Below are 24,023 nucleotides of genomic sequence, written 5' to 3'. Positions count from 1 at the left end.
ACTCTCATTTGTGTTTCCCATTTTTTGGCTGTCTCATCTTTAATATCAACATCTCCCATTGAAAGGAATAATTAATATTTTGATATCCTGCAGTACAGGCAGCAGTACAAACCATTTTGTCATGTCCCTCAGTTCACAGCAGTTTGTGTGATTGACAGCTGAGCAGAAAGATGTGTTTGCTGATTGATTTTAAGCAGATAAATATTATCCCTCAGACATTCTGTATGATAAGCATTATTCCTGCTGAATTAATCTCTTCCCTTCAGCTGGGGGAGTTGTGTTTTCCCTGGCTTCCCATCCTGCCCTTCACTCAGTGACTTGCTCTCACCAGTGTGCAGGAATGCAAGATTATAACTGACTGTGTCTGCTGTGATCCAAGGAGCTTTCACATCCCAAACACAGGCCTTGCATCTCAGCAGCCAGTGCTGACATGCTGTCTTGCTGCTACACTTACTTTTGAGGGGCCTGCTGTGGTTTTGACAGTGACTTTGAGCCACTCAGGGCTTTTTTTTTTTTTTTTTTTGGCTCTTCTTTGTGGTTTTTTACAGTGAATGTATCTGTCACTGCAAAACATCTTTGTTTCATGTGTTTCTGTAGTTCCTTGTCACTGAAAGAGCTCTATTCTTTAATATTTTTTCTTGCCATTGAAGATTAGGAAAAGTTGTCCTTTTTTTTTTGCCTGTGCTGGTGCCTCCTTTCCTTGTGGCCACCACGCCACGTGTGCCTGATGAATTGTTCCTTATTTCATAACTGGAACAGCCTGTGTGTGAGTCCTGCTGTGACTGAGCTGATGTTTCCTCGGGATACAGAGTGTGGCAGTAAGTAATGACTTGTCTGCAGGATAGAGGGGGTGGCTGTGGTGCTCCCTGCCTGGAGAGCTGCCAGGAGGACACAGAGGCAACACAGTGCAGTTGTTCCAGGGGCAGGCTGATGGAAAATGCACCTTATGCAGCATCTGAGTGGTTCTTTTTATCCTCATGGTCAGCACCTGCCTCTGAGAGAGTGGTAACAGCTCCACTTCTATCCTGCCTGGCTTCATGGAAAGCATAAATAATCACTTTTCTCACTAGTTTCACTTTTCCCAGCCTGAAACATTTTGGTAGCAAAAAAATTCTCCAGTTATCAATTTACTTTTTATATAACTGATCTTATTTCATTCTAAATTGCTAATGGAATCAGTTTTTTTTTACAATAAGCCCGCTTTTGTTTCTTATGAATCACTGGAAGAGCTAGAGCTCTCACTGAATTAGTTTGTGAAATATTTGCCTGACATCAAAAACAGAGAGAACACAAGTATAGACTGAACAAAATTGAATATGTTGGATTCTCCAGGTGCATTAAAAATCAGTAGACTTAATTAAACTGTGATCAGAAGTAACTGCTTTGTATTTTTAAAATCAAAACAGTGTCATACAAGTCCAAAATTAGTTTGTTTCATGTAAGAAAGAATTTCCTTGGAGAAAAAAATACATGTAATTTCAACATTATCTTCTCATTTGAATAACACTCACTGAAATCTTTCAGATGTGTGGGTAATGTTAAAAGTTAGGCTCATTGCACATCTAGTAACTGACAGTTTTGCTGAGAATTGCTGATGTTTGAGTCTGAATCTTGTATTGAAGTTTGAATCCATGTAGGAGTCGTGGAGTGAGTGAGGTTCAGAAGGAACACAGGGATTTCAAACAGATTTGCCTTGTTGCTAAGCCAATGCTGTACCTACTGGGATGTTTGGGGAGGAAAATACTTATTACAATCTACTTTGTATCCCTCTCTCCTTCCCTTCAGCATATAAAACCACGAACCTTTTCACAAAACATCTTGAAAAATAAAGTCAGGGAAATGAAAGCTGCTTCCTAGCCAGCCTTGTGACAAAGTCTAACATTTCATTTTATGTTGAAGGCTGTAAAGGATTAAAGCAGAAACAGCACTGTGTGCTCAGGATGCACATCAGAGGCACCAAATTGCTTTCTGGGCATTGCCATCTGCTGGTACCTTGGAACCAGTGACTGCAGTGCAGGCAAAATCCCTGAACTCCTCAATCCCTGAATTCCAGCTTGGTAAGAAGCAGGGAACTGCAGGAGTTTGTTAAGGTTTTCAAGTCATTTGCTCCATGTTATATCATTCCTCCCATAAACTTACCCTCAGATAAATGTAGCTAAAAGGGAAGTAGAATTCTTGCCTGAATACCAGTTTTTGGTGATATCCTTGTGGATCTAACTGATACTAGAACAGCCAAGAATCAAGTGGATAGTTAAACACCTTGTAACATCCCTTTTGAACAGGTTTTCCATGAGGGTGCTCTCTCTCTGAGGAAGGATGTGTGTGTTCCCTGAGCTTTGTGGAAGGACTTGTAATGTCCTGTGTTTTCACAGTACTTGTGCATTAGGTATTATCAATACACAGCTGAAATAGAATTCTTGTTCAGCAATGTTTTGTCATGGAGTCTGTGTATTTATTATGCATATTCCTATTAGTCACGATATTTGTAAATTTTAGAATCTAAGACACTTTTGAGATTTTTTTCACTAATTGGGTTCCTTAACATAATTTCTCTTTGCAGAAATGCATTCGGTTTAACCCGGAAGCTTCAGTGTGGGTTGCAAAGCAGCGGATTTTGTGCACTTTGAACCAGAGTTTGAAAGATGTCCTGAATTATGGACTGTTCCAGCCTGCAAGCAATGGGAGAGATGGGAAGTTTTTGGATGAGGAAAGACTTCTGAGGGAATACCCACAGCCAGTCAATAAAGGAGTTCCTTCACTCGAGGTATTTTTAGATCTGGCATCTGAAGCATTTCTATTCTGATACAAACTGTGCAGAAATCTGTATTTGAGGTGTGTACATGCACCTGAATTACATCTGAGAAGTGCTTATCAGCAAGTCTGAGCTTGAACCCTTGCTCCCAGAAGTGCTGGCATTCCCTGCTCATGGAGCTGGTCCATCCCCAAAAAGTTGCAGAGTCAGCACTTCTGGGACAGTGGATTTTGGAGTTTTCCTTTGCTGAGGACACAGGACATGTGTCTTATTTAGTGATTTAATACAGAAATGTAAGTCTCTAGGTGAAGCTGTTGGATCTGTGATGAGGTTTGCAATAGCAGTGCAGTAGTTGCTGGATAACCAGCCCTTGCCTTCTCCCAGAGAGAAGTTTCTGTCTCAGTGCAGCCTTTTTTAACCCCCACCTGGTTCCCTCTGTGCCATCCTTCAGAGTGCACAGGTTGCCTCTGTTTCCTCCTGGGACAGCAGTAAGGGAGGAGAGGGTGTGTGCTGGGATTTCCCCCTCTCTGTTGCTCCTGCAGAGGCTCTGCAGTTGGGGATACGCTGGGCAGAATTTTCATGGTGCTGAACAAACTTGGAGCAGAGCCAGATCATGCAACACAGCAGCAAACTGGGGCATGAAACTGGCGTTTAATTAATTTTGATATTGCCTGTATGGTGGCAGATCAACCATTAATAATGTGTGGTTAATAGACTTACTCCACTATAACACAAATCCATGAGAAAAAAATCAAGGTCCTGAGAAGGCTTCAGGTCTTCCCTTTTCCAGGAGTTTATTTCATAGTTTCAGTCATTGATGATCACATTACAGCTGTAAGGAAATTAAACAGACACTTTGTGTGTTGTTGTTTTTCATGAGTGTTGACTGCAGCAATTGAGGTGTTAAAAGTGATTTTGTGGAATGCTGGTGTTAAAGCCTCATTCAGTGCAGTCCCTTGTCCAACAGACAGGCTGCATTCCTGGAATTCTGCATGGGACAATGAGAGAGTGGTAAATTATAGCTATGGAAACCCCCATGACATTTGCTACAGGTCTTGCCACTGCACCCAAGCTGCTCAGGATAAAATGGGACTGACTTTCAGCCAAAAAGAGACAATCCTCAGAATTTCATTCACAAACCAGTCCTGTTCAACATCAGAACTATTCCCATGTGCAAGTTCCCCTTACATTACACTAAGGGATTTTCAGGTGTACTTTTTTTGGTTTTATATTTCAGAAATGCTAAGCTGCAATTTTGAAATCGATGTTTTTTTATTTAACATGCCTTACCAGCTTTCTGCCTGAGACTATAAATGAAAGTGCACAGGAATCCTTGGGGAAAAGTGCTTTTCAGTGTAATTCTTCCTTACTTCTGTAGATTCTAGAGGCTGATCTCATTTCTCACACACCTCCACTGATCTCTTGTATTCGTACAAGATATGAATTTTGCTTAAATGATGTAAAACTATATGAAATACTGTACCTATTTCTAAAACTTTGCCTGAATCTACCATCACAGTGGGTGGTACTTCCTGGTAAGATCAGAAATTGATATTATGAATTTTAAGTCTAAGTTTTAAAATTTCTTCTTCTCTTCTTCCCTCAGTTTCGCTACAAGAAAAGAGTGTACAGACAGTTCAACCTTGATGAAAAGCAGCTGGCCAAGCTTCACACCAAGGTATCCCAATTTCCTGCAGGAGTTAGCAATTACCCACAGTGGGTGTTGACATCAGTTGAAAAAATGTTTCATTTTTAGTAAAAATTTTATTTTTGAAATCAGAGGATGATTAATTTTTTGCTCTTTGTTTCAGGCCAATTTGAAAAAGTTTATGGATCATGTCCACCATCTCTCTGTGGAAAAAATGACCAAGATGTTGGACCGAGGACTGGACCCAAACTATCATGACTTAGAAAGTGGAGGTCAGAACAACTAAACTAAGCAGCATACAGGAGTACCTTGAGTTAGTTAAACTTAAATTGATTAACAGGGTGAATCTCACACATTCCTTCACAACTCTGAGCCTGTGCAATCTGTATGGCTTTGCTGTCCAAAGGAGATAATTGATAATTTTATAACAGTATTTTAAACTTTATTTTATAAAGTAACTTAAATTTATTTTATAATTTTGCTCACCTTTTTCCAAGTAGATCCTCTTCTCTTTCTTAGAAACACCCCTAACTTTGGCAGCTCAGCTTGACAACACAGTAGAAGTGATAAAAGCCCTGAAAAATGGAGGAGCACATTTAGACTTCAGAGCCAAAGATGGAATGACAGCCCTGCACAAAGCAGCCAGAGCCAAGAACCAAGTAGCCCTCAAGGTAAACACTTTCAGGAGCAAATTATGTGTTATCTAGTTAAAAAAAAAAAGGCATAAGTGAGACTGTTTTCAGTTAATTACTGTGTTGTCCTCCATGGATCCTTTAGGATGTGCTTGTTCTAGTGCTTTCTTGTAGCTTTCAAATCTTAGCCTTCAATAAGGAGCCTTTTAATTTCTGATCTATCTTTTCCTGGTAGGAAGAAAAGTGGTGAAATTTAAGCTTATTCATTGATACACTGAGATCTGTCTGACGAAATAGGAATAGCATTTATTGTTTCTTAATTCTTTGAAAGCAGCTTCTGGTGGCATGGATTACACATTATGCTTTAACACAATGTCTTCTGTTTTCTTCTGTATTTTAACAGCTATTCTTAATTCACTCTGATGGTCTAGATGAAGTCTTAGATTTATGGGTTTTGCTTATTTCCTTTTGACAGATATTTAAATTGCATGACATTTTTGGTAAAGCACCTTGGAACTGAAGGTGAACGTGTTGCAAAGGTGATGCAACATTTACAGAGCTGACATATCTGAACCTAGTGAGAGGATGGAAACTGGACATTGCCACTCCTTCCTGTGCCATCCCCATAGATTCCTTTAGATCTTAATTCACCCAAGGTCATTTCTTGCTTAACTTAGTCTGTGCTGTGGCCCACTCTTAGCAGCTGATAAATATTTGAGCAAAAATGTTATGTCAATGATCAACCTTATACATACTTTTTCAGGTAAAGACCCTTTTTGTGGAAGTCCCTCCCAAATCTATTTTTCACAGTCTGTGATTGCTTTCAGACCCTTTTAGAGCTGGGAGCATCTCCCAACTACAAGGACAGCTGTGGCCTGACCCCGCTGTACCACACAGCCGTGGTGGGAGGGGACCCTTTCTGCTGTGAGCTCTTGCTCCATGAACATGCTACAGTCAGCTGCAAGGATGAAAATGGATGGCAGGAAATTCATCAGGTAGGAAAGATTTGCTTTTTGTTTGGAGTTGGACTTGCATGAGGAAGTTGTTCATGGTTGTTCTAGGGTTAAGCGCTATTTTGAAGTCCCTGCACATTCAAGTATGAAATTTCTTCTTTTTTCTATCTGCTTTTTCTACTTGTTTTTATTTATTCACTTTGCATCCTGCTATGGTGACTAAGAAGTATAAAACTATTCTAGTGGTGCTCTGTAACTTTGAAATCCTCTGGTTACTGTGGATTTTGATGCAGAAATTGCACTCATCATATTTATGCCATGAACTCTTGGAAGTTTAGATTCTTGTATGTGGCACTTCAGTAGGAACATGTAGCTCTTTCTTTTGGTTAGATGCCAGTGTCAGTGTCCTTGGTAATGCTCCTTCTGTGTTTGTCAGGCTGTTTTCCCTTTGTCTCTGCTGAACTTCACAGGAAGGTTTGGGTTGAGGATCCTGCTGCTGGGGTCCATCAGCCTCTCCCTGTCCTCTCCAGAAATGCCTGAATGCTATCCAGCAGTTGTGTAAAAATGCTTTATTGATTTCCCTTTGCACAGGGATAAACTCAGTAATATACAGAGTTCAAAGATTCTAACAGTCCCAATGTCATTGCTGCTACTTTGTCATGTCTCTGTATGGATGAGTTTGGAGAACTACAAAAATTGGAACTGCTGCAATATGAGATAAAGATACAAGTAATCAACCTTACAGGTCTGCCTGGGTCATCTTGACTCAATTTATTTTCTGTGCACTAAATTCTTTAGTACACAGATTTTTTCTTTTCTTGGAAAGAAATGGGAGGTAGCTTTGGCACCCATTTGGGCAGGAATTGGAGCTTTTTCACTAAGTGGGTCTAGGTCAAGGTTGTTTGGATCCATCTCTAGAGTAGGGGAAAAGAAAGGAATTAATTTTTTACCATATTTTCTGAGGATATGGAGGAAATGGATTGTCTAGATCAAAGTATTGCCCTATCTGGACTCCATAAAAATACAGAGAAAATGTCCCTCTTTTTAAACACTAGCCTCATACACATAGGGTTATTATTTCTCATAATGAAATAGAGCTTTCCAAACTCCCTGTGTTGGTTGTAATCCTAAATAAATCAATGTTTACATCCGGGTTAGAAGTAATCTGTTTTGACTAATCAATAATTCAAACATTCCTCAATGAAATGAGAAGGATGGGGAGTTAATTTGTGCCCTGAGCAGTCCACTTAACTTTTCTCTTCCAAATTGTACATCCAGGCCAGGTGTGTCAGTCTGTACCTCCCACTGAATTCAGGAGTGACTGAGTGGATTTCTATACCTGTGTGTCTTACCTTAAGTTCTGATTATTCGATGTAGGAATGATGCTGATCTAAGATACCACAAAGTTCAAAACATTAAAAATTGGGAGATGCTTGGTCAGTGGGCCATAGAGGAGAAGGATGTCAAGTAAAAGAGGCCATGGACTAGAATCACTGTGATTTTTCTAAAGCTTATTTGCTAATCAGGAAAGCTTCTAATTTCTATGAATCTTCTTCATAGAGGCTTATTTCCAAAAATCCAGGGTTGAAACTTTTATTTGTGTGACAGATAAAGTAACTCTTGAAGATTTCCCCCTGTTTTGGAGCAGTGTCTTGTGTATGTTGTGTGTCTGTTTGACATCACAGAACCAAGAAGATTTACTTGGATTTTGGCCAGATTTTCTTTCTAAGGCCTCTAAGCAGTTTGAGGAAAAAGCTCTGGCAATTTGATCATCTTCAGTGCCATCTGGTGGGCAGCGTTCCGGAGTGTAGCAGGACAACAACTTGTCACATTTGAGTCCTGAATATTAGTAGATAAAAAGTTCCAAAGGCAGTATTTTCCTGATCCCTTGGGCTGCCATTCCCAAAATATTTAGATGGTTAAGCTCAAGCACAGGATTGCTGTACCTGAAGCACCCACATTGGAATTGGTGCAGGAATGCACATCTAGGTATCTGTGCTCCCATCAGAGAACCAGGTGTGATTCTAAAAATTAGACCCTCAGTAAAAACAGCACCTTCTCTGCTGAAAATTTTGCCTAGCCTTTGGTATAATAACCAGAATATTGATTTATCCCTGCCCAGGCTTGCAGGTACGGCCACGTCCAACACCTGGAGCACCTCCTGTTCTACGGCGCTGACATGTGTGCGCAGAACGCCTCGGGGAACACGGCCCTGCACATCTGTGCCCTCTACAACCAGGTGAGAGCCCCTGCAGGGACAGAAATGTCCCCAGCAGCAGCTGGGAGCTCACAGAATCACAGGATGGGTTGCCTTGGAAGGGAACTTGAAGATCATCCAGTTGCAATGCCCTTCCACTACACCTCATCGCTCCAAACACCATCCAACCTAGCTTTGAACATTCCAGGGATGAGCCATCCACAACTTCCCCAGGACTTCACCTCCCTCTCAGGGGGGAATTCTCTCCCAATATCTGATCTAAACCTGCTCTCTTTCAATTTGAAGCCTTTCCCCTTCATCCTATCACTACATTATTTTATATGCAATGAAGTGCTTCAGGTATTAAAAAATGATCTTGCAATCTGGAAAGAACATAGTTGAAATTATTTTAGTGCTGTTTCATTCACTGATTACAAATAAGGCTGCTCATTGTAGGTAGAAAGAGTAGGGATATTAAACAATAAAACATTATGCTTTACCAGCTTTTTTGGGTTTGATTAATATCTAGGTATTTGTTTCCTGTACAGAATTTATTGCTGTAAGTCTATAATTTAACTTAGAATTAAATAAGAAAGAGTTACAAAATACTGTGGAATTGTCTCTATACAGAAGATACTGGATTCTTTGTCTACAACTTGTGTAGTCATTTACAAGTACCAGAACCTTTTGATTTGGTAGCATTTTATACTCTCTTTGCAGAGATAGAATGGGGAGGGGATGAGTTTTAGAACTAAGTTAAAATTCAGCACATGGAATATTTCATTGAATTTGGAAAGCATGAGATGTGACTGTAAACAGTGTAGCATCTGTTAAAGGATCTGCTTCTTAATTAAATTACCATCTTATTTTTTTTTCTAAAGTCTTGTCAAGACAGATTCCTCAATTAGGTCTAAAATGCCCTCAGCTTAAAAAAAAAAAAATTTGGAGATAATTGGACATTTTTCAAGACCATACACTTTTAGCAAAGTTTATGCAGTATGAGGTGGGAATTAGAGAAATCCTGTAGAATTACAGCATTTTCCATGAACAGATGTGTTTTCCTGACCTCAGTAGAAGTTATTCTGCAGGAGACTTGGACTCTAATTGAAACTGCATCTACAAATTTTCAAATATTACACAGTCACTAAGCTTGGCTTGGTGAATAGAACTTCAACATATTCTGCCTGCACTGTTGTCCTTCTGTTTTCCTTCATCAGGTATGTGCAAATACAGAGTTTCCCTTGGAGTGCTGTGAACCTTAACCTGTGCTGATTTTGCCAGTGCATTTTTTTTTTAATGGAAAGTTGTTACTGGTTCATGTGGAAGGAACGGTGCTGCCTTTTCCAGCTGGAGAGGATGGGAAGGACGGCAGTACCCCTGTTACCTCCAGATTCCTGTAGATGGAGTCGTTACCCGTTTGATCTTCCCTTCCCGTTTCCCTGGGGAATTTTCTTTGCTTACTTTCTGAAGTTGGTAAATTTGTTTTCCTGGATGTCACCGAAGTCCTGATCTGAATAAACTCTTGGTTTTGGAAGTTATTCCATGGCCATGCAGTAAGTCTGTTTTTTTCTGGGATGAAATGTGCCCTCTTTCACTGGGAGGACTGGATCTGAGATGAAGGCTGTTGTAGTATTAAAATTAAATACAATCTGACAGATGGGGAGGAAACAAAAAGGAGCAAATGTGAAGTTAATATTGCTTCTGTTTGTTTCAAAAGTTAAAATTCAGCAAGAATAAAAAAGAATAAGAATATTCAAAAGAATAAAAATAAATAAACAAACAAATGCAATACTTAACCCATTTTTTTTTAATGTTGAACAGCTCTTTGACAACTTTTGGCAAAAGCTTTCGAGTCACAATCATTTAATTAATAAATCCCTTTGCATGTTTTTGTTACACTGCAGGCAGCTCAGTTAAATTTGTAGAGAGTTTTTGAATGTATAATTCTTTTGATGTTGTAATGTTGGGTGATTTATTCTGATAAACAAATGAATAATCACCCAATAAATACAGTATATTGTTCAATATAATTATTATATCTTCAAGTTCTTGATTAAAATTGGGCATTGATCAATTGTTTAGAGATAGTCTCATTTGCTTGCACAGCAATTTGCACTTTAGTTGCATTTTCTCTATCTCAGTTAATTGTATATCATTAAAAATTATAATCTAAGAGATAATTGTTAATTTACCATCTTGATCCATTCTGTTGTTTTTCAGTTGAGGAAAAGGTAGGATAACCTCCTTTCCAGATACATTTAGGGCAGCCCTGTGATGGGGAGACTTAATGGGACCAAGAATCCATCGTGAGAAATTAGAAAGCACAATGACAGTAATGATTTTCAATCATAATTTCTGCAAATTAACCTGTGACTCAGAGTCTAGTAAATAAGCTTCATTTCTGTCACTAAAATACCTAAATTATGTACTTTTTCTTCTATGACTGCAAATTTGCTGTTCAAAGTGAAGGGTAGCACATCCAAATACCTCATTAGGTAGAACTCCATAGCATAGCGTATCAAGACAACACAGAAAGCAAAAGAAAATTAAGAACAATGTTTGCAATGAGGGAATATAAAACTCTTTTGAAATGTGAATTGATTTGAAATGTGAATAAGATAAACATTAAAGATGACAAGTAAGAAACAGTGTCCATACAGGAATCATCAAAAATTCTGAGAATCCACTCAGAACCTCCAAGAATTTCTACCAGATTGTGGGCAGTCATATTTAACAGCTATGGAGAGCAATGATTTAACCAATGCATTGTATTGGCCAAATTAAATTGTTTTTAAGTCATTTCCTTCGCAGATTTTCTCAGTTTGGAGGATCTGAAGCCAAATTTTGCTCCTAGTGCTGTAACTCCTAGCATTTTTTAGGGGAAAAGAGAGGCAATAAGGCTGGTCAGTGTAGAGTGTATGGGCAGATCAAAGAATTTCATGTGTACTGTGAAAAAAATAATCATACATTTAATATTGAGGACAGGTTGAAAAAAGTCCCCAACAAAATAAGTGGTAAAACTGCTTTGTTTAACTTTTAGCAGGAGGGAAGGATATAATTCATCCCAGTTCTGTGAACAATACTGTTTTTGCAACAATGTAGGCAAAAACCCCATATGGGAGTCAAATTTGTGAAAAATTTGATTTGTCAAATATGGAACTTTGTCAGTACAGTTGCTTAGAAATTTAATAAGGTATTTACTAGTTGTATTCCTGCATGTTTCTTTACACTTGCCTAGTGTTTCTAATATACTGCAAAACACCTGAAGCCCTGTCATTTTTAAAATGCTGTTTTAACAATTTAAGTTCTCAGATAATTTATTTGGTTTATTTTTATCATGAAAATATAGACCAACCACCTCATAACCTCTTAGCATCCACAGTCTTCTTAGTGCCAAAGGATCTTTATGAACAAGTTTTCTTTTCCATCATTTTCAGGAGAGCTGTGCAAGGGTGCTGCTGTTCCGGGGAGCCAACAAGGAGATCAAGAATTACAACAGCCAGTCTCCATTTCAGGTAAAAAAGGAAATACCTCTTCCCCCTGAAATATTGGGAAGAAAACATCAAATGAACTTGGGTTTGGGGGAGAAGTCACACCGTACAAGGCTAAACACAGGTGTGGAAGTGAGTGAAGACTTTGGTTTTTATCTAATTCACTAAGTGGAGATATCCTGGAATAATTAGGAATGAGAGGAACACACCCTTAGGTGACACTGTTAATGAGTTTGAGAATTCTGTGAGCTGTTGGTGGCAGAAGATGAAATCCTTGGTTTCCTGCAGTCAGATGTGCCTTGCTCTTTACTGATCTCCGGTATCATGTAAGAAAGATCCAAGATTTGTTTAAGAGTGGTCCAAGGATTGTCTGAGCACTTTGGGTTGCTTGCCTCCTCTTGATTTAGCCAAAAAGAAACTCATCCTTCCTTGGATGTGAGGCCAAAGAGATGGGCTAAGTTTCAGGCATGGGATTGACTTAGTGCACTGTCAGCGTTAGAGGCTGAAGCTGCCATCTGTTATCTCCAAAAGAAAATGGAAGTCTTGCTTTTGATTAGTCAAAATTTTGTCTCCATTTTCTGATATGAAAGCACTTCCAGTAAGCCTAGTTAAAAATCCAAATGGAGGAGAATTGTTTGTCCAAAGGGTTGTGAGGTATGGCTGACAACCTCAGGCCCTTATTTCTGAAGCAGGCTTAATTAGCTTGGATGTCAGAGAAACATTCCTAATGCAAAGTGATGTGAGAAATCAGGATGGAAGCTGTAATATTAAAAGAAAAAAACACAGGAAAAAAAAAAAAACAAACAACAAACAAAAGCCAGAAGAATTTTTTTCAAGTTACAAAAATCAGTGCTTCTGGAAGAATGATGACACAGTGACATTAACAGGAACTGTGCTGTGGTGAAACAGAATGGGGCTGTTTCTCCAAACCAAGGGGTTTTTCAACTAAAAGAAATCCTGATTTGTCTTTCCTTGGTGTGTCTTCCCCATTGCCTTTTGATTCACTTTGGATAATGCTGGCAGAGGATTCAAGGGACAATGCTTTGACAAGTGAAACAGTTGGAATTTTTGCTGGATCCATGTGAGTCTCTGAGTTAACTCCTCCAAGTTTGTGTAGTTACAGGGCTTTCAAAAAAACCTCAGCCAAATATTTCTCTATCAGTTTAATTCCCTCCATGTTTTGAAGGTTTTCTGGGCCTAAGTTGTGCATCTCATAAGCTTAAGAGTTCTGTTTATAAGTCCCAGCCAGATTATTGTTTACTTTTGGGACCACTTTCCTCAAACTGGGGAAATGGTGCATTAATGATTTAATTTTAGACACCATTTTCAGACTGCTAATAATTTTCCATCTAAATACATGCTAAGCACAAATTCACAAAGTACTGGCTAATACTTTTCTCTGCACCTCAGAATTATGAAGTGATCAGTGGAGCAACAGAAAACCCTAATTATTGGAGGGATGTGTTCCAGAGTAATCTCTTGGATTATTGTGTTACTTTATGTTTTTGAAGTTAACTTTCCTTTTTGGTTTAGGATTTTATAGGAGAGAGTAAATGTCACACAGAAGAGTTTTCATTTGTCTTCCTCTTTGTGCTGACAGCTCCAACATTCTTGCTCTTAGAACAGAAAAAGGTGTAGGGAATATAGAAAAAGTTCTGTTTTATCCCAGTGGAGTGAGTGGAGGAAACCCCAATGCCAGCCCTGCAATAAAGCAGCCTTAGAGAATTAATTCTTTGCCATCTGTCTGTTGCTGACCCAGTCGATCAAACACCACAAGTGGAGCTGTTATAAAATTATGCAGAATCCCCTTGAGTTAATAGGATTTTGCATACTAAAAATGTTTGCTCATGTAATCAGCAGGCAGGAACATTGAGGCATCTCATATGTACATAATGAGAGTGGTTGTAGCTGCAGCATCTATTCCTTTGAGTCACCTCCATTATGTCCCTTTCTCAGAAACATTAAAAGGATGATTCTTTGGAGTTGCTGCTCAGAAAATTGATGATATGAAAGCTGGACTATTCTGTAGAAACAGCAGGATCCAGACATTTGTAGATAAATTTGTGTCCTGTTTTCAAGGCCTGCCAAGGCTTTGTTTCTTTTGATGAAAATTAGTGGCAGAGTTTGTATCAGGCATCAGTGTCCAATGAATGCGGTGCAATTTTGCAACCAAAAGAATAAATGTGCACGTGCTCATTTCTCACCAAATCACAGGGCTTGTTAAAACAAGCATAGATACACTAGATGACAGGAAGTAAAAATAATCTGAGCTGAATTCTGTGCCACTTAATTCAGGGATCCCACACCCCCCCTACCTGGGATCTGGGTGTCCTTTTTGCCTTTTCAGTGTCCAGCAGAGTTAGCATTGGAATGGCATTACCAGGTGTTGAGGACACACAAAAAGCTTGGCTGTATTTCCCTGTTAAGCACCTAACCTTGTGTTAGCTGCCTTTGCAGGGATGTGTTTCATCCTGACCCATTCCTGGGTTGCATAGAGTCAGCAATTGGTGTTGGGTACAGCTGATGTCACCCATTGCTGAAAGTCTGCAGAACATGGAGTCAGCAGAAATTTTCCTGTCTTTCATATTTAGCAATTTGAGGTGAGATGAAACTTGTGCCACATCGTTATATTATATTGCCAGTTCTGTTTATTAATCACTTACTCAGCCCATCTTGGCAGGGCCATCTAAGTAACTTACATGCTATTTTATTAGTTTTATTTTATTAGTAAAACCTCCAGAAACAGCCTTTCAGAAAAGCCATGGTATCCCATTGCTGTCCACAGTTACTGGGTTTTCCACACATTTCTTGTGCTTCTACGTTAATGTAAAATAATTCATTGCCTATCTAGCAAATATTAATCCAATAGCTCAGCAATCTGAGTTTAGCAGTATTTACAAGCTGTTGAAATGAAGTAAGTTAAAATGACCCTACACCTTGTTTATCAGGTCTTTCTCTTTTAGTGATCAGCAGCTCCATATGAATAATTCAAATGGGCAATAAAATACTATTTTAGCTAATAGTGCTAATAATTAGTCAGTGTTTTTACAACAAATGTGTTTCCATGTACAGAGCAGCTATTCTGAGGTGGCATTTAGTGCGACCTTTAAGGGCAGAGTTGTACCTGAGAATGGTTTGTGTCTCAGGTGTCCCTAATAATTGGCCTTTGCTGTCCCAGACCAGCCTGAATAATCCATGTGCCCTACATCCCATGGATTGCAGGAGGAACAGCAATCTTCCAGCTCCACTGCAGGTAGAATTGCTCCTTTCAGTGTGTTGGCCCTGCCTCTATTTTCAATTGCTCACTTTTTTTTTTTTTTTTTTTGCCAGGTTTGAATCATTTGAACTGAATTTTTTCATGCCTGCTCTCTCTGTTATTTGGAAAAACAAAATGATTCAGTTCTTTTGGAGCCTGGGCGAGGGAAAACATGTGTTGTTTTCCTCACACTGAAAAGCTCTGCTGACCCACCCCTCCTTGAGCTCTCTCCCCTGTTGTGTTATGTTGTGGTGTTAAGTTTTATTTTCTTTTATTGCCCTGTGTGCTGATCTCCATGTTAACAACCTGGCAGTGGGAACTGGTTTCCAGACTGACTCAGACACAGGGGCTCCAAAAACAGGAGTAGGAACTAAACCCATGGATTTGGAAGCTGAGCTGGCTGCGGGGAACACAGACACAACTGGGCATTTCCAGCGCCTCACTAGAATGGCTTCCCAAAGCCCAGTTTAGATTTAGATTATTGGCATTTTAAATTTCCCTCTCTTGGGTGAAAATTACAGATGAAGGACAAAAAGTTCTTCTCAGGTTTTTTTCTTTTGGAAAGGGTGTGACTAGCTAATTTTAAACCCCAAATCTTCATCAGGTGCCTCAGAAAGGCATCATCACAAATATAAAATAATGCTTCCTGTCATGATGTTCAAGTATGGAACCATTGTGTTCATGGAGCACTTGAATTATACAAAGACTTTGCTTTTTCCACATATTTATTTCCATCTTAATTCCTTTTGTGAAGCACCTGTGTGAACAATGAATCACTGAATAGTGGGTATAGTTGGCAAAAAATACAGCTATGAGCTCATGATGCATTCTGCCTTTAGCCAGACTTCAAGCTTTTTCCAGCTTTTTTCCTGATTTCAGTCAAATAATGGAACTTACTCATACTTAGAAAAAGATATAAATCTATACAAGTGACCACCCCAGAACAAACGATGGATTTTTTCCTTTAAAAATCAAAAATGTATGTGAGTCTTTATATATGTTGGTGCACTCAGCACAATTTCTTAAAAACACATAATTAAAATAAAAATAATAATTAAAAGGAAGGGGAATAACTGAAAGGGTGGAAATTGATATTAGGGGAAGTAGTGGCAAATGAAATATTCCTGAGACTATTAGGAGATACAGGAGCATAAAAATACATATGGATACAAAATAGAGTAAAATTGATTCCTCCTGACTCAGGGATGGTTTTCTTAGTGCTGGCTGGTCCCTTCTGACTTTAGTTTTAACCCTGTCATTTTTCAGAAAAGCAGCCAAATGGAAGTAAAGCATAAAAGAATGAAATTGCATGATTACCTTTTATTGAGAAAAGCAAAATATTGCCATGCTTGGAGACGCTAAAAATACTTAACTGCAGGATGTGTCTTCATTTTTTTAACCAAAAGCAAACTCTGGAGGAGTCTCCATGTGACCATCTGTTGTGTTGTGTTCCATGTAAATGATCCAAGACCCCTCTTTTCCCCTTTTCCCCATTCTCTCTGTGCTTAGTCAGGCCTGTCCAGCTGACATGCCTCATGTGTTGCCACAGGCAGTCCAATTTCTTTGGGAAAAGTGCACTCTCTGAGGTAGCTAGAAGCCAATCTGTTATCCCACCAGAAAAAAGTTCAGAAGTTACAAAAGGGGACAAATAAAGTAAAATGTAAGGTTCACCACCAGCTCTTGCCTTAAAGTAAGAAAGGCTTGAGTGTGATTCAGACACAGTTAGTTGTCGTGGGTGAAGGTACAAGAGGCAGTGGGGATTTGTATAATCCTAATTTAAATCACGTTGTTTTGAGATGTTAAGACCATTCAGTTTGTCTGGGAGATAAAATAATCTGTGAGTGGGACTCGTGGGCACTTCAGGCCTGCAGGAATGGATTCATGCTTGGAGTTACGATGGTTGAGTGCTGTGTGGCATCATCTCCTGCTTTTGTATTTCAAAACAGGCTACCCAGCATTATCTTCTGGCTACATCCAAGTTCTTGCTCCTTATAGAAATGTAGAATCTGTGCCTGAAGGACAGACTTAGCATCTTCTTCCACTGCCATTTGGAGGGAGCATTCCTGGCATGCAGTTGGCAATCTCATCTCCATAAGAGTATGTTATTGGCATGGACTATTGCTAGACTGCTGTTTCCAAAGGTTTTATTGTAGTTAACCCACAGAGTTTGGAATGGAGCCACCAAATGTATTAGGTAAAATAATCACAGTGTCTTGTTCACCGATGCATTTTATCCTAAGAGCTTTCCAAAAGGATTTCCAGCCATTTGGTTTAGCAGTTGAAGCAACACTATATTATTAAGTGTTTGCAGAGCTGAATCCCTGAAAGTTTCTGCTGTGAAATAGTGGGAAGTGTCTGTCTGCTGTGAGTAGGAAGACTTTTTTTCTGAAAGTGTTCTGGGAAGAAGCTGCTAACATGGTGGGTTTTGGCTTTTCCATGAGGTAAGGCTGCCTGGCAAGGTGGAAGATTTCACTCGACAGCAGCACAGACCTGTAAACCCTTGAGCTGAATTCTCCTGAGCCCAATGTTTCCTGTAGCACCAAGGAAAACAAAAACTAGCAAATAACACACGTTCTCAGCCTTTTTCTAGGAGAGTTCAGCTGGAGAAGATTGCATTTCATGGCTTTTTGATTTAGCATATTATTGGAGGGGACGAAGAAAATTAAGTCAATTTTGTTGCTGGCTGTGTCTTATCTGATTCATCTGATGCTGCAACCTGGCTTTATCTGCTTTCAGTAAATGCTCCTTTGGAACCGCTGCTTGCCCATGTAGCAGTAATAAGGATTATGTAATAACTGGCTTTTGATGGCTCTTTCCAGCTTGAGCTAGATTTTCCTGAGGAATGAGTCTGTAATTGTAAATGTGTGTGTGTATCACACTTGGCTTTTTCTGCTTTGTTTTAATTATTAAAACACGAGTGCAGGAAAATGCATCTTGCTTGAGGATAACTTGCTGGGTGGCATTTCAGCAGAGAAGCAGGAAGAAGATGGAAGGCTTTTTCCTCTACTTTTAGAATAAATAGAAACATAATATTTCTCAATAGAGGCCGTGACCATGGAGGAGGCTCAATACAGCCTGAACAAAGTAGGAGAACTTAAAAATCTGAGTTACTTCTTCTTGCAAGAAATAGGGGGAAATAAAAGAATGTCGTGAAGCAGTGAAGTTGTGCCTGGGATTGGATTTGCCTGCATGTTCCTTTTTAGGCTTCCTGACATGTTTCCTTGTAACTCTGCTCGACTTGCTGGTGTATTCAGTTCAACACTTCCTGTCAAGCTGGTTCTTGCATAACAACGACTCCTTTTGTCCTAGGAGTTAAGTTTGCATTTCAAAGCCTAGGGAGGAGATGATTTAGAAGTGATTTGCTCCCATGTTGTGAGGAAAGGACTTACATTTTTTTATCTTGGTGTCCATGCAGGCTTAGTTTTAATCTGGAGGTATTCAGTCATGGCTAATTCATGAAGAGTGGTTAGATTTTAAGAATGCAGTTGTGTGTATTCGTGAAAGGACAATGGAGAATAAAACACAGGTTCTGCCTTTTAAATCTTAGTAAGGAAGACTGGAGAATGAACAAAGATGCCTGCAGGCATTTTAGGCGCTGTCCAGTCCTGTGAAGACAACGCTGCAGGACCTAAAAGAGCCAGAAAAGAGGTCATTCAGAGTGATTGCCTTCCTCATATTCTGACTGGAATTTGCTCAGCCCTGGCACAGCTTCATGGCTACTGAGTGTATTCCAGAAGACCCATGGGGGCTGTCAAATCTCTTGCAAGCAAACCCAGCATTTTAGCAAGGAAAATGTGCCAGTGCTATTATGCTTGCAGCATACTTTTTTTTGATAGAGTCCAGCTGTATTTGGCTGCACGTTGTTGTGTGTTTGCTTGTTTTTAAAATATTAATTGCTGAAAAGTATTTAGGGTAAAATCTCTATTCCTTTGAAGTGGATGAAATCCCACTGATTTCGCTGGGGTGAAAGTGTGTTCCTCACACCTGAGACAGTTCCAAAGCCATACTATCAACTCTTCCTATGTAATATATTCTACTGAATATGATTATTTTTAATTAACATTTCCTGTTCCTATTTAATTAACATTTTTAGTGCAGCGCTATTCTTTTAAGTTGTACAGAGCTGCACAGCACATTGCCACGAATAACTTGGGTTACGCAAAGTCTTTGCTGTTAAGAGTTAACTTGCTGCAGCTGAAAAGAAGATGCTGTATTTTCTGAGGGCAAGCTTGCTAAGAGTTTTGGGAGGCAAAAGCAGTGCTTGAGAGGCTGTGGTTGTAAATTTTCTTCCTGAGTGTGGGATATTGTTGCATTTCCTACAGCAGAAGTCCCTTTGTCTTCACCCAGCTGGGACACTGACCTTGTCCTACCTATCGTGGGATGCTTCCCATGAGCCTGAGGCTTCCAAGGGTGTGAAGAACGCTTGGATCTCGGAGCTTGAAAACCTGGTCTTTGATTACTATTAAAAACAGCCTGAGTAGCAGTGTGAGGGGGTCCTCACCAGGGAAGCCTGGGATTGCTCAGAGGGTTATGTAAGCGGTGCTGGCGTTTGGAAAAGCGCGAATACTTTGCCCTCGATATTGAGGCGAAGCGCTCGTGGCGAGCCTTTGTTTAAACAGTGCTGAAATGATCCAGGGAATGCTGAGGAGCCTCACAGAAATATTGGCCCTCTCCCCACAATTTATATTTTCAGATGCTAAAACTAGTTGTTGAGCAAATGTAAGGTGCCTATTTTAGGATGCTGCATGTCAATATCTGACTACAGATGGCTCCGTGAATCATAGTTGGAAGAAGGGAAATGTTAGACACTAAGATATTGTTGCTAAGAGATTTTAGTACACAGTATGCTAACATGTGCTGGCAAATTTGGGAACAGTAGCAGCAGAATGCTCTTGGAGGAAAAAAAAAATCAGTGGTGAAGAAACTGTCTTCAAAGGACTATTTAAAGGATAGTAACATTATTGTGCTTTGTTGTATCGAGACCTGACGAAGATGAAATTGTCTTTCAAGCAGATAATAGACAGAAAACATCCAAAAGGTAAAGCTAATCCTGCTCTCCAATGAAATAGAAAGTGGATATTGGAAACAAAAAGAAAAAAAATTACTTTGGGGTTTGAATGAATCCAGTGCCAAGATTAAAGGTGGTGGTTGCTGATATTTTGCCATCTACTGGACATCAGATCTATTAATATACACAGTTAATTCCTTTCAAAATGCGTAATATTGAGCTTGTATTACATTATATAATTAAAAAAATGTTGAGTTCTCTTCTGTCCAGGAAAGAAGCATGCAGAAAAATGCTGAATATGATTTTTTTCACTTGTATTTCTTCATAACATTACTATAAAGTAATGTAGGAAAATTGTCAGCATTTTATTGTCCTGGTAGAGAATGTGGGTTATTTCTGCAATTAATATAAACCTTTACTGGCTATTATTTAAAGAAAATAAATTCAATTTTACTGCTCTTCTTTATTCTATCGTACCTTACATCAGTGAGTTTTGCCTGATTTTGAAAATGTTACACCTGAAAGGGAACTTCAAATGGATAAAATTAACTTTATTTTATAAAAGAAAACCTTTCAGTTCTGATCTGTTTTCAACAAAAGCATTATTGTTTTATTAAATGTACAAAATACTGCACAACAATGAACTTCCTAAAGTAGTGATTTGCTTCTGACAAATTTCTAAATAGATGTATTACATCTCAGCTTCAGAATTATTTTTTAATATAGTTTTGAAGTGTAGATGTGTGTCTCCATAAGGCAAGAATATGTATCTCCTTGAGGTCATGTTTTATGTCATTCATATTCTATGTAGTCAGCAGCACTGTTAGATAAAGACAGGGAATTAGTGATATTAATAGAATATTAATCAAGTGTTTGGTTTTATTTTTTAATGAGACGAGCCAAGAAGCTTCTGCTACTTTTATTTTGCTGTGTCGTAGCCTCAAAGTCAAAAATCAACTGCAGTCCATGGAACTACAAAATGTGGGGTGAAACTTTGCCCTTTGATTTTTGTGAAGTGAAATAAGGAATTCATGATTGTCCAGCAGTTCTGTGTTAGGTTATAATGGTTGTGGCAATTGTGTAGGATTTTCCAGCTGGTTCAGAGAAAGACCCATTTGGAATTCTTAACATTCTGATGGCAAACACCTGAGGTGTGCATTGTGGTTTGAGCTCAGAACAGTGTTTTCCACATTTTCACGTTTTGCTCAGACGTTACAAGAGAATGCCTTTCCTAAGGACTCTTGAGTTCCAGGTACTTGTGGTGCTCTTTGAATCAATAAACATCTCTTCAAGTGCAGGCTCCTGGAATTGCATAAGGAACCAACAGTGGGTGATCGATACATTTCCATCCCACACCTATGGGAAAGAAATTCGGAACACAGATTGCTTCCTGCTTTTCCAAACTGAACTCCATCTGTCCCGCTGAGAGAGTTATAAAATCCACACGCTACATGAGAGCAGCTAATGCAGATCCATTTAGGACGGGATTTGTTTGAGTCTGCTGGGTGTGCTGGGTTCTTTTGTGTCACCATTTATCAGGGATGGAGCCTCCCGCTGCCGTGTCCTACACGGGCACGCATGGGAACAGGGTCTTGGCACTTAACAACCTAAATTTAACTTCCTGATGTCCTTGGGGATGACTGCTGTGGGCTTGATGGTGTGCTGGGACTAAATTCAAAGTGGCTTTAGACTCCAAGTACCTCTTGGCTTTATTAGGGAGAGCTTTTCTTTCCAGAAGACACGGTAGAGAATAAATACATTGAAGTTTAGCTATGTTACATTTCCATTGCCCCACTGTAAACAGCATTGGATTTTTGTATCAGATTAAAGAGGTGTCATCTCCAAAAGCTGTGGTTATTGGAAAGTGGTTATGTATTTTTAATACTAAGCAAACACATCCTGATTATGATATGTGGAAGAGCATTTCTGAAAGTCTTTTAATTAAGGAAGTGATTCCAACACTTCCTTCTAAATTCCCTTCTGTTAATTTCTCACGTGCCTCTGCTGATATTCAATCCTGTTGTGTGATGGCTGTGACTGCTTGAGTGGTGTTTTTTTCATTTTTAAAATAACATAATCCTTGCTAGAATGAGAAATAATTTGTGGTTTTGTGAGCCTGTGGTTGAAGTGGAAGGCAGTTTCTGGAGTCTGATGGTTACAGTCTTATTCACGGGGTTGTGTGACCTCTTTCATGTGGTTCCCACTGAAGACAGGAACCTGTAAGGAAGATTTACCTCAGTGTCCTGTCTGTCCATCTGCATTTGCACTAATGTAATTCACATTTTGTTCTGGGCTGGAGTTACCTCCTTTAATATACAGCACCATGCCTGAGCTTACTGCCAATCCAAGCTTTCTGGAAAAGCCATCATTTAATAAACACTTCTGGCTGGCAGAGACAAGAGAAAGGTGAAACATCAGCCCTGAAGGAAAGAATAATGAAATGCACTTTCCTCAGGAAAGGGAAGTTGTCTGGATGAGAAGAGCAGGGGCACAAAAAGCAGGTGGCGAGTGGTGATGTTTTATGTGCTCACTGTGAATGGCAGCTCCAGGCCAGCAGCTCCCTCTGCTCCCTCCAAAGGCTCTGCAGTTCAGAGCTTTGGTTCTCTCAAATGTAAGCATGTGCGGCAGAAATGCAGAAGCCTGGACTGAGGGGAACATAAATGGACCAAGAGGCTCTCTTCAGTCCCACACAAAAAGTTTGTCAAAGTTCTTTGTCTTGGTTTGAGAGACGACAGCTTTAGTTTGTCTTTTTTCTGTTCTTTCTCCTTGGGTGGAACAGTTTGTTCCCTAGAGTGGTAATGCAATTTAGCTGTGGTGTTTGCCTTTCAGGGGCTAGCCCATAAAGCTCTGAAGTTTTATTTGTTAACAGGCTACAAAATCATGCTCTAATTTAATATAATTGTTATCTGTGATACATTTCAAGAGCAGGAAAATACCAGTTGTGAAAGGTTAGTGCCAGGTAAAGTGTAAATACAACTCTAATTTCCCAAAAGGAACGAAAAACTGCATTAATTCCCATAAAAAATGTAAATACTTGACTGTAAGTAAATTGATATCTTTAGAACTGCATTTATGTGGCTAAACAGAGAGATGGTGGTGAGTCAGTGCTACTTCTGTCTGATGCAGAGTCTGAAAACACTGTGAAACTCTGTCACACTGAAACCTGTAACAGGACATCTGGGCAGTTTCACTGTTTACACAAAGTACTTTTATTGGCTGTGATTTAAACTTTCTTTGGAGAACATGATTCAGAAAAAGCAGTACCTTAAATATGTCTCAAATATTTAATTTCTGAATTTACTCCTGAAAGGCAATTTAAACAGTGCCTTTATCTGTGGTGGTGTTCACAGTGGTCCTAGGACCAGGGAAGAGATGAGGATCTGACTCTGTGTTTTAGAAGGCTTGATTTATTATTTTATTATATATGTTATATTAAAACTATAATAAAAGAATAGAAGAAAGGATTTCATCAGAAGGCTGGCTAAGAATAGAAAAGGAGTGATAACAAAGGCTTGTGACTGACTGAGACAGTCTGGACAGCTGGGCTGTGATTGGCCATTAATTAGAAACAACCACATGAGACCAATCCCAGATGCACCTGTTGCATCCACAGCAGCAGATAATCAATGTTTACATTTTGTTCCTGAGGCCTCTCAGCTTCTCAGGAGAAAAAATCCTAAGGAAAGGATTTTTCATAAAACATGTCTGTGACATTTATCCAGAGGGATTTTTTCTGACTGTGAATATCAGAAAGCCAGGGGTGAGACTGATCTGTCAGGAGCAGGGGCCCACTTGTGAAGGTGCCAGTGTTGAAGGTGTTGCTCCTTGCCCAGTGCTGGAGTAGGAGTGCTGGGATGCTCCCACCTCCTGCCTGTTCCCTGCCAGTCCCTGCCTTGCAGCTGCTTCATTCATTCCGGTTTCCACCCGGCTGAGCTGTCCCTTGGTTACCACCCCTAGCAACTGGCCAAGTGTCGATCAAACTCCTTCCCTTCTTCCCTGGCTTGGCAGGGGAGCATCTGGCACTGCCTGCCGTGGCAAGCAGTGAGGGCCTGGAACCTTGCATCGTTTGAGAGAAACATCTGTCTG

The 24,023-nt window shown here is 39.6% G+C and overlaps 1 protein-coding gene across 1 annotated transcript in view; it reads left to right on the top strand.

Annotated features, from left to right (window-relative positions):
• The window catches only part of SHANK2 (SH3 and multiple ankyrin repeat domains 2), a 260,064-nt gene that overhangs the window by 15,676 nt on the left and 220,365 nt on the right, over positions 1-24,023 (top strand). The window contains exons 3-9 of the mRNA XM_059474299.1: positions 2,561-2,764; positions 4,359-4,430; positions 4,564-4,672; positions 4,920-5,071; positions 5,860-6,027; positions 8,108-8,224; positions 11,620-11,697. Coding sequence (XP_059330282.1) covers positions 2,561-2,764; positions 4,359-4,430; positions 4,564-4,672; positions 4,920-5,071; positions 5,860-6,027; positions 8,108-8,224; positions 11,620-11,697 — 900 coding nt within the window. The remainder of the gene's footprint in view (positions 1-2,560; positions 2,765-4,358; positions 4,431-4,563; positions 4,673-4,919; positions 5,072-5,859; positions 6,028-8,107; positions 8,225-11,619; positions 11,698-24,023) is intronic.

The sequence above is a fragment of the Ammospiza nelsoni genome, chromosome 6 (assembly GCF_027579445.1).
Source record: "Ammospiza nelsoni isolate bAmmNel1 chromosome 6, bAmmNel1.pri, whole genome shotgun sequence".
In the NCBI taxonomy this organism is placed as follows: Eukaryota; Metazoa; Chordata; class Aves; order Passeriformes; family Passerellidae; genus Ammospiza; species Ammospiza nelsoni.
This window is presented reverse-complemented; position numbering and strand designations above follow the sequence as displayed.